The 11,360-nt window shown below is 40.8% G+C and overlaps 1 protein-coding gene across 4 annotated transcripts; it reads right to left on the bottom strand.

The window, feature by feature from the left end:
• Positions 1–235: 235 nt before the first annotated feature.
• Positions 236–10,259, bottom strand: LOC127438495 (calcium homeostasis endoplasmic reticulum protein-like). Of its 4 annotated transcripts, none has more exons than XM_051694127.1 (19): positions 10,101–10,259; positions 8,467–8,640; positions 8,180–8,215; positions 7,395–7,564; positions 6,792–6,929; positions 6,539–6,690; positions 6,226–6,337; positions 5,296–5,385; positions 4,974–5,187; positions 4,163–4,320; positions 3,609–4,062; positions 3,192–3,433; positions 2,863–2,996; positions 2,683–2,769; positions 2,215–2,364; positions 1,924–2,040; positions 1,741–1,835; positions 711–896; positions 236–512 (listed from the first exon to the last, which is right to left on the bottom strand). In XM_051694127.1, the coding sequence occupies exons 1-19, from the start codon at positions 10,123–10,125 to the stop codon at positions 475–477; spliced, it is 2,772 nt and encodes a 923-aa protein (XP_051550087.1). In that variant the 5' UTR covers positions 10,126–10,259; the 3' UTR covers positions 236–474. The 4 variants fall into 4 exon arrangements, with proteins under 4 accessions (XP_051550087.1, XP_051550088.1, XP_051550089.1 ...); XM_051694128.1 differs by having other exon boundaries at positions 2,215–2,361; XM_051694129.1 differs by having other exon boundaries at positions 3,627–4,062.
• Positions 10,260–11,360: the final 1,101 nt, after the last annotated feature.

Below are 11,360 nucleotides of genomic sequence, written 5' to 3'. Positions count from 1 at the left end.
GTGCTCACAGACCACCTAAACCGAGCGCTGAAGACGCCCTAGAGGAAGTTCTACAGGAAATGAGGGACTGTAATTGCATTTGAATGAACAGTATATGAGTGCTGTGAATGACAATCTTAAAGCCAAAAATTACAGAAGACATTTTCTTGCCATAACGTGCCGAAACAATTAAATTTTTCTATTAATGTTCGTTGATGCAGTCCTTCCACAAGACAAAAAACAATTACAATCACAGTTCCAGTTTTTAAAATGTCTTTATTTTGCTTGTAAGAAGTCTCAGATTGAGGGTCAATCAAATGCATCTCAACTGTTGTGGTTATTCTGACATTTTCACTGATCTACAATGTGATCTTTGATACTTTACTAAAAAAAACAAAAACAACAACTAAGGGCAAAATAGAACATCCAAACAAATGTGAAAAACAGCTTAAATGACATCTACAATAAAAAACAGAACGGTTTCATTAATGACGATCATTCTGTGCTTGATGGCTCCTGTGGGTCTTTGCCTACTGGAGACGAAAGAGAGAAGTAAAAAAAACAATGCCAGAAATCAGAATGATCAACTTAAAAGAATAGTTCACTCAAATGCTTCTCTTTATCTACTTTTAGTATGAGCAATATTATTTATGTTCGCCTTAACAACCTAATGAAAGCATACAATGCTTGGCCCCCCAGTAGACATCCATGAACCTTAAAACTACAAATACCTTTCTCTCGCGCTTTCATCCTTGCGACAAAATTGTAGCTTTTGTTTCGTCTGTAGTTAACGTATGGGTCATCCAGCGCCACACCCACTCCTTTGTACTGGTCCCACTTATCCCGAATGTCTCCTCCTTTGATGGGGTCTTGAATGCCCTGCTCTTTAGCTCCAAGCCCTCCTGCACCACTCCAACCTACAGGAATAACAAAGACAAACAGTTTTCATTTTTTTCTCCCCAATTTGGAATGCAGAATTCCCAATGCCCTCTAAGTCCTCGTGGTGGCGTAGTGACTCGCCTCAATCCGGGTGGCGGAGGACAATCTCAATTGTCTCCGTGTTGGAGACCGTCAATCCGTGCATCTTATCATGTGGCTTATCGAGCGCGTTACCGCGGAGACATTGCGCAAACTCGCCACACGCCATCCACCGCTGCATCCACGCACAACTCACCACGTGCCACACCGAGAGCGCAAACCACATTATAGCGACCACGAGGAGGTTACCCCATGTGACTCTACCCTCCCTACCAACCAGGCCAATTTGGTTGCTTAGGAGACCTGACTGGAGTCACTCAGCACGCCCTGGATTCGAACTCGCGACTCCAGGGGTGGTAGTCAGCGTCAATACTCGCTGAGCTACCCAGGCCCGACAAACAGTTTTCCTTAAACACTCGACTTCCACAGCCTTTCCAGAAATTATTTAGATAAAAGCCCATCTAAAAAGCCAACAGTTCCGGACCTCAATTCTGACTGGCCAAGGAGCATACTAAGTTTCCTTCAATAACCATTTCTGGAGATTTCATATTTACACCAGTAGGTGGCGACAAACGAGTATTATTTATGTAACGAGTGAGTCAATGACTCATTGACTCAACTGAGTCATTTACCACCGAAACAAATGGAAGTGAACAAGAATGATTCGTTTAGGACGAAACAAAGTGGTGCTTGATGCTTTGGCTTCTATTTCATGTATTTATTTACTATATTTACTGGTGGAAATGAAATGCACAAACTGAGGAAAAGTATTGGATCACCTACCCATTTTCATTAGCATCTGATGACCCTTGTTCTCCTCTCCTAACTTGAGGTCAACAGGTACCGCTGCTGGGCCTGAACCCAAACCTGAGGTGGACCTGCAGACAGACAGTTTTACATGTGAAGAGCATGTTCAATTGCTTCTCAAAGGTGCACTGAACTTGGGAGGTGACAGAAGACACTTACGGTGGGGTAGGACTGCGGGATTTTGTGGCTTGGCGCCTCTTTTCTGGAGATCGTGATCTAGAGCGAGATCTGGAGCGGGAACGGCTTCGGGATCTGGATCTGGAGTTACTCCGACTCCTAAAGGAGAAAGCAAAATATTAAGCAAATTCCAATAGCTACACAAAAACTGATAGGGTTCAAATGTTACGGTTAATGTGAAATGCTGTTAGCCCATTTTACTTCCGCAATCTGACTGTTCACAATGACACCTAGAATGCATATTAAGAATCTAAATGGAGTAAAGTCATTTACCTGGAGCGAGATCTGGAGTAGGAGCGGGACCGAGAGCGGGATCTAGATCGGGACCTGGAGCGGGAGGATTTTGATGATCTGGAACTGGAGCGTGATGAGGATCGCCCTCGACTGCGCGACCGACTGTTAGAGCGACTTCCTCGAGTGCTGCTGGATAAAATAGCAATCAAAACATTAAAAACAACAACAATGGGGAAAACCATGGAAATCTGGTTTGATTACAAATAGTGGTCAACAGTGGCCGATAATAATACAGATATTTAGAGAGCAGGGTGGCCGATATAATGCACTAAATTGCCAAATTTACATGAACATTTAATTTTCACAACATTTACAAGAAAATGTCAGAAAACGAAGACTCAGCACAGTTATCGGACATGGTCAAATATCGGCCGATTAATCGATTTGGCCTATATATCGTCTACCACAAAGTTTCTATTGCAATAAAATACATTTTACGTTCCCCACCTGTTGCGTTTGCCTTGTTCTTTTTTACGCCTCGCTCTCATTTTGGCTCGGAAGAATTCGTACAGCCCGTTCTGTTCCCAACCCTCACTGAAAAAAGAGAGGAAAAATATAATTATTGAAAGTATTTAAAGGAAATATTTGAGAGAAAACCCCCTAAAACTACAGAATACGAGCAGTCACCTGTTTCTGGGTCTGTCATGAGATGGTGGGCTGTAAAACGCCTCTACAGCAGCCAAAAGACGGTCACTAGGGGGCATCGGAGGAGGCAGACGAATGTCTTTAGGGTCCAGAGGCTTATAGTCATGATCTTCAAGCTTTTATCAAAGACGAGAATGCCAACATTAGGAAAAGACTGCCAAAAATATAAAGATAAACCTTGTCTCGGAGGCCTTAGTAGTCAATAATGTTCCAGTTATGTTGTGAGTTTAACCTCCTACACTTAATTTCCTGAATATATATCATCTTTCTATCTATCCGTCAATCATTTGTAACATGAAATGCAGAATGACCTTCACAAGTGGTGCCATGAGTCCCGCAGGAAGATCGAAGTAGGGGACGTTTGGGACGAGACTGGGGTCATCCTGACTGACGTGAGCCGGGTTCTGGCGTCGTATGTGAGGAGCCTGACCGTTAAACCCGTGAGGGGGAGGGCCGAAGTCAGGATGCTGGTTACCGCCCCACGGAGGAGGTTCAGACAATCCTGGAGGAGGAATCCTCTGATTGGGGTGATGATGGGGAGGTGATCCGAGCTCTGAGAGGAACATTATAATATATAACATAAAAGCAGTAAATACCTGACCTAGGTACAACTGTAATAAGAGTAAAAAAAAAAATGGATTGTGTGGATTTTCTGTCAATTTATGTAAGATTGATTTTAAGAAAAAGTACGTATAAATTCGTAGACCCAGTGAGTTTTGGGTCCTTACCTCCTGGGAAGTCCTCACCTCCTGGGAAGTCTCCTTGTGGGTAGTCGAATTGGTGTGGAGGGTACGGGGGCCGATCGAAGTAATGTCGTGGTGGAAACTCGTCCTGCATGAATCGTGGTGGGAAACGGCCGAAGTTATGAGGGGGCGGGTGCTGGTTAAATGGCGGCGGCTGTTGATGGGGAGGGAATGGGCCGCGGAAGTGAGGCGGACACTGCATACGAAACGGAGGTTCCCTCTGGCCCCATGGCGGAGGTTGATCTGGCTGGTTGCTCCATGGCGGCTGATCGAACTGGCCGCTCCAGGAGGGTGGAGGATCGCTCTGGCCACTCCAGGGGCCTCCGGGACCACTGTCACGAGGGCCGCTCCAGCTGGGGTCCCTCTGCTCGTTCCACATGCCTTCGTGGCTGTTCCAGGGCGGACACGGGGGTGGGGCTTGAGTGGGGTCAAAAGGCGGCTAGAAGCGGACAAATATTTCAGTCAGTATGGGTTAATATTTGTATATAACTTTACACATAGGGTCTGTCGTATTTCCAAATGATCACTTTCCCACTCACGGGCTGTTGTGGGTTCCACGGCATGTTGTGTTGCGGGTCGAACCAGCCCGGTTTAGTGGCTGAAATGTCAGACGGGGCTGAAGGGCTCGAGTCTGGCGGCCTGTTCTGAGCACTGTCATAATCACCAGGAGGACCAGCCATTGGAGGATTCAAGTCTCCTGATGACAGCACATCAAGTCAAGAATTAAATCACAAAAAGTCAAAAATGACATCAACTACGACATCACAGCAAGTCCAGTCTCCAGACAAACTTTGATATTGGCTTGACAAAGCCATGTTTGAAAGTTTAAAAAGTTTCATAAGCCATACATTTAAACAAACAGAAGCTTAAAGATCCTGAAGTAATATTTAGGAAAAAAAATGTTTTGTGGTGATCAATGTATGCCACATATGCTGTCGGTTGACCTTAACTTGTATTGAACCCAGAATATTCTTTTAAAGGTGCATGTTTTACTTTGAAACATTTTGACAGTTGGAATTTTAACTCATGAACATTCCGTTTCAGACTTTTGGCTCAATTTAACATTCAGTCAATGTAAGTTTATTAAATTGTGGAAATTTTTGACATTGTCTGCTGGAGGAAAACCGTAAGTCCGACCATTTAGAAAAGATACAGAAAACTATTCCAGAAAAGTTTTAAGGTCTGTGCCAAGTATGGTGGATGTAGCTAAAAAGCTCCAGGACAAGTTACAGTCAGAAGTTTTGATCTTGGTTTAGAGTTTTTGGAAAACAAAACAACGACATGCATGTACTACTGTAAACATGATTCATAAATGACCATGTTTGTGTGTAGTATCTAACAGGTGTTTACCCGGCTGAGAGGTCATGGGCGTTTGGGTCTTCACTTCAGTCTCTGGAGGAGCTAACTGAACAACGGCAGCCGCGGCTGCTGCAACCGCCACATTCTGCTGTTGCTTCAGATTGGCTACGAACTCCTCATGCTGCGTCTTCAGTGCCTGAATCTGCTGCTGGAACGCCAACTGAACAGGCTGCACAACTGCAGCGTACTCGGTGATGAGTGACGCCTGGTGGAGAACCAATATAGACGTTACAACAAATACATCTAGAATGCTTAGGTGTTGGGATGAGGGATTTATCATGACAAAAACATTCAATTGAGAGCTCAGCTGTACCTGATACTGTCCGAGACCCAGAGCTGGACTCTGAAGCTGCTGAATAGTGATGTCATCAAAGTAGCCGTTCTTTTCCCACAACTGAAGCAACTGAAAGTGGCAATGTTCCAGAACAGTTCAATATATCGTAGAACACCACACACATGAGAAACACCATCAGATTAGCCAGAAGTCAACTGAGCTAATGATTATTTCGATTATCAAGTAATCTGACACGTTTCTTCAATTGATCAGCACAAACTTTGTTTAGGGTTTTTCCAAAAACTGCAACTCCTCCTAGAGCTTTCAAGCTGCACCCGCCAAACTTGGCATAGACCTTCAGACTGTTCTGATTAAGGCCACGTCCACACATCCGTTTTTGTTTAAAAAAAGCATACATTTTGCTACATTCACACCTCTCATCCACACTGGAACAGCGTTTACATCCAATGAAAACCGATTACAGCTGCTGGGAAAGTGACAGTAAATTTCGGCATCTTATCCCATCTGACTTAATCCACCACTCTCTATTTTTTTCCTCTTCTGGAAAGTCATTCAAATGTAATAGTGGATTTTTTCTTTTGCTCTTGGAGCAAATGGGTAAGTGAAAATAATATATGCTGTGGTCTCCCATTCACCGCTGTCAAAGTTTACCCTGCAATCGTTTACTTCCGCGTTTCAAAACCCAAAGTGTGAAAAAGGTCTATTGTCAAAAAATTCAAATGTAAACAAACCCATATGAGGCCTTTCATCTGAATCAATAAGTTGTTCTCTTTCTTGTTTTTACTATCTATCTATCTAGTCTCGATAAACTTTACCTATCTGTTAACAATACAAATTGCATATAAGCCCCAACTGTTTGTACAGAGTTTGGAAGCAGCAAAACAATGAAAAACATTTAATTCATAATAAAGAACAAGTATATTGGACATATTTGATGGATGAACTCACCCGTGTGATTTTCTGCTGTTTGTCCTCTTCCACAGACAGAAAACTGGTGCAGTAAATGGGAACCACAACCTTCTGTAGAGCCGCCAGTAGATCTTTCTGATTCTTCCTCTGACTGTGGAAAAATCAAAAGATTGATTATTAAATACCAGCACACATTACACCTGAGACTAAACTAAACCAGACCTTGTGTACCCCATTAAAAGCCTCTAGAGGGCACCAAACGGAACTGTGAAAATGATGATCGTTTTCAAACAGCTTTCTTGAATACTCTACCCATCTGAAATTGGTCGACAATCATAGTGTCATATCTCACCAGTGATGCAGGACGTCATTGGTCAGATAAATTAGATGTAGGCGGAGCTCAAAGTGTGCATCGTCTGCAGTGATGCGGTTTCTGAGGTGAGATGCCATCAGCTCACAGTGCTGCGGTGTCTTAGCGTTATTAAACATCCAGTTCTTACCAGCCTACAACAGAGAGACAGACAAATAAACTTTACAGTTTACTTGATGTACACATATCTGACACATCATTTAAATTCATCAGTCATAAGTGAGGCGGATGTTACCGAGATAGCATCTTTTGTGCAGGTGTCTATGATCGGCTGAAGCAGGTTGTCAAATTCATTCGTGTCCAGTTGCGTTTCTACCAGCAGTTTTTGCATCTGTTGCTCTGCAGCCAGAGAGATTGCAGCTGTCACCTGCTCCTAAAAATCACAAAACACACTTCATTAACATAATTATTCTAGACTTGAAGGGATAGTTCACTCAAAATAAAAAAATCTGGTTGTAACTTTAAGAAACAAACAGAGTCTGACCAAAACACAAATGCTCCTGATTCAAACGAGCCCAAATACAACGTGATAAACTGCTTAGACCTTGACGGCAATTAATCAACGACTGACTAGTATTGAGATACGTTTTGGACGATACATTTCAAACTGACAGGAGTAAATGTGGTCCAAAACATTTTGACATTTGTCAACTTCGATTGATTTTTGTCGCCATGAAATCAGAGACCCTCCTCTTGAAATCCGAACACAAGTGGCATATTACGACCAGGTGTAAACGGTAATGTGTCTCGCCTGTCCACACATCAAAACACAATACCAGGTGTAAACTGGGCCATTGATGTTGCAATAGATGCTACTGACTGTATAAAGCAGCAGTACCTGTCTGAGGCTCAGCAGATGTTGTTCCTGCTGCTGTAAGTTCCACTGGCTCTGCTGGATCAGTTCCTCCATGGAGGGGGTGCTGGGGGGGATCGGTGGAGGAGGAATCATCGGCATCGCCGTAGGAACTTCAGGAACATCTGTACCTGCTGACGACCCGCAGAGCACTGCTACAAACAACAACAAACAAGTGAAGTTTATGAGCCAACATTACAAGCATGAAATAAACACGACTTTATGAAAAATAACAAAGGTATGCATGTCAGTATAAGCATGTTTATTTTAAATCTGGTGGATATGGATGAATCGGGGCGCATGTGACTCTCAGAGCAAATGCATTCAATATAAATCACACATGCTGGATTTTCCATGTATGCAAAGAGTCTATTGAAAAACTCATAAAAAAAAAAACACACACTTAAGAGGGGAAACAACATAGAAACTGGAATCGAAATAACTGTGGACAAAAAATGAAGAAAAAGAATGACACTTAATCCAGCAGATTTGCATTTGCACACAAAATTCAACCAAAAATGTTCAAAATGAGGTTTGTTTAGATTCTTAACCCTTGGCCTGAACAATCAATGCTGGCTTTAGCAAACAACAATTAAAAAAAACAAGTGTTTTCCAACAGATTTTAAAGATTTCCATTACTATGTCTGAAAAGACATGCAAATGATGCTTGAATTTAGCACTGATCTGGATGAACTCCATGAATACCAGGCAAAATTAAAAGTTTACTCTTTGAAAATGTTTCTGATCATCGGTCTGATAAAAATAAATACCTTCCATTTTATATTCATCATCATGACTTGAAGAATCTATAAAGAAGAGAAGCATACCTTATAATACATGTTATATATATATTTACACATACAGCTGTTAATTAGCCATAACTTGATTGCTGCAGATCTAGCATATTAAAAAAAAAGCCCTGTGTAAGTAGGAATTTAATTTAATATTAAAGGGACATTTCACCCAAAAATGACAATTCTGTCATAATTAAATCAACCTCATCTATGGGGTGAACTATCCATTTACACACACGTGTTTTTCTAGTTTATTCACGTACGCTGTTGCTGTTCGATCGCTAGTTTGTACTTGTAGTAGCCAAAATATTCCCCTCCAAAGAGGAATGAGAACTTAGGGTTGTCCTTCTGCTTGTCCATGGTCATCTTCTCAAACTCAGGGCCATTTCGGGCGACAAACTGGGCGAGCTTGTCGATGACATTACGCAGCTCTTGATCTGATGGAAAAACACAGTAAGTAGGCAGAGAGAAAATGTCAATTTTCGGTGGGCCTCAATAAAAATGGATGGGCCAAATTTTCGCCCAAATTTTCCTTAACACAGAAAGGCAGCACATTCAAACAGTTCTCACACTTGCAGAAATCATGCATTTTTAAACTATTTTATTAATATATATTTGAATTCAAAGAATAATCTCTAAAATTTTGGGTGGCATGGGTCTAATTTCAGTGGCCCGGCCCACCCTTGGCTACGCCACTGCAATATGCGACACTGAACATCTTAGAAGTTAGAGGTAGAGGTTAGAGGTATATCTGTTTTACCAATTAATTTGTTGATTTTTGGCACTGTCGGTTATCGGTAAAAATCTATGCCGATAATTGCAAATAGTTTTTTTTTTTTAATACATCCGTGTTTCTTAATCTTTCATCACTGACAATATTCATCCATATTTTATCCTCACTTCAACGCCTATTTTGTTATTTTTATTAGATAAACAAGTATCTAAATTAAAGCGAGGGCATACAATGAAAAACGCGACTATATGGTGCCTCGTCAGCGCATTTATCGTGTCTCTAATCATATCTTATACGTGTATATACATAACCCATCATCTGAAGATATAGGCTACAAAAAGTTTAATTTGTTTAATACTTAAGTATAAAGCATTGCAACAGAGCCAAGTCTGCCTTATTTCAAAATAAGAGTCCCCGGCGTGTTTCGGGCTTCTTTAGAGTTAAAAGTCCCGCATTATGCAGCAAATCTACAAACTTTTATTATTATCAGGATTTTATTTATTTTGGACTCTAGTTGCCTCTGTATTTGTGCCCGTCATAGTAAGGAAAGACTAAGACAATTTTTAGAAATCATTCTATAAATACATTTTTAAAACAATCGGCCGATTTATCGGTTATCCACCACCTTAGTTATCGGTATCGGCAAAATCCACTATCAGTCGACATCTGTTACAAGTGACTCCAAATCATTACCGTCTATAAATCATGTCTGAGGAATCTCAGTAAATACACAAAACAAAGCTATAACATCTATTTATTTTAACCAGAAATGTTCACAAGTATTTTAAATGACTCAATAACGTGCCCATTCATACATAATTAATCAGTGCCAAAAAATACTCATGGTTACACTATAAATCTTTCATCAGAGTCTGAACATTTAACAAAAATCTGTTTGATTAAAAAATACATAACACCTTTATTACATAATGCAACTATGAGTCTATTAATACTGTTATTGTCTATAAGCACAACCCAGTATATTGGAAACGATATCCATATTAAACAGCCAATATAAAGTTAAGAGAATGCAAAATGCTCATTTATGGGTTAACTGTGTTTTTACAGCTGTTCTATTTTTGTGCGTGTGTGTATTGGTATTAAATTGCAGTTTAATTGCGCTCGCGCTACACAACACACATAACCACGTGCGCCGATTCTCACCTTCTGGTGGTGTCGATATATCCATTGTCCCCCCGGTATCATGCGTTAATAAAACAGCAGAAAACCATTGACTAACTAATTACATTAGAAGAGAAGAAAAAACGATAAGCGTTTGTTTTTTCTGTTTCTTCTGAAGATGGAGACACCAGAAACGCACTCCTGACGACTTCCGGTGTCGTGAGTAGAGCTGTGACGTCACCGCGCCGCCTTCTGGCGGGAGGCTGATGCGCGGGAATTCATAGTGTTGCTGCTGAAGATTCTGAAGATGTTTTTGACGTGGTAACTGATCAGTTTGCTCAGAGATGAGATGACATAAGTAGGCAGTATATAATGTACATCAAATGTGTCACTTATACAGCGTAAAGGGTCTACATAGAGTACACATAGAGAATAAAATGAAGAATCCTCTAAATATGCTAGGACAGTAATTATGGAGTTAGACTTATAATATTTTGAGCGCACAAAAAAATGTCTGCGTGCGCAAGATGATATTTTGAGCATGCAAAAAGGTATTTTGTACGCAGAGTTTTAAGAATGTAAGAATTCTGAGCAAATTCACATTCAAATAAACTATGCAAGCGCAAAATTGATTTTCATTTGCTCATAATGAATTTATCTTTGCAAGAAGATACATTGCTTTACAAAACTGAGTTCAAGCGCATGCAAAATAACTTTTTGTGTGTGCAGAATTGTGGCACATATATAACTCCATAAGTAATAGGCCAGGAGCACTTAGGTAAATGCTGCATTAAACAGCAAAGGTAAGTTACTGAAAGGATTTCTATGATATTATATTATATTATAGCCACAGTTGGCTCTGTGTAACTAGGTCAAACTGTGTTATAGACGAGAGCAACAAAAACCATTTGCCTTTATGATAATTTTGCTTGCAATCTTGTTATATATGATGACAGCTGATAAAAGGTGACAGTTTGGTTCTATTTTCATATGCGAGTGATTTCAGTGGTGTCTGGGTTGCAGGACGAGCCATTCTCTGAGATTATTCTTTAACTAGATTATACACACAAAAGCACTGATTGATTCAGCCAGATGTGTTTGTGTGAGTTTTAAAGGTGGGAAAAACCTATAGACATCAAATCAGAAATCCAATAGATAGTGAACAGCTTTGTTTGAGCAATGTGCCAGGGCAAGTTGTCACATACTCTAGTAAATATACTGCAGGGTAGGTTTATTTTTGAAAGTCACTTTTTGTGTAGATGTAACGGTAGCCAGCTGGTATGTAGCTGTACAGTGTGTAAA

This window comes from Myxocyprinus asiaticus, chromosome 49 (genome assembly GCF_019703515.2).
Source record: "Myxocyprinus asiaticus isolate MX2 ecotype Aquarium Trade chromosome 49, UBuf_Myxa_2, whole genome shotgun sequence".
NCBI lineage: Eukaryota > Metazoa > Chordata > Actinopteri > Cypriniformes > Catostomidae > Myxocyprinus > Myxocyprinus asiaticus.
Note: the sequence above shows the minus strand (reverse complement) of the source record. Positions and strands in the feature narration are given on the sequence as shown.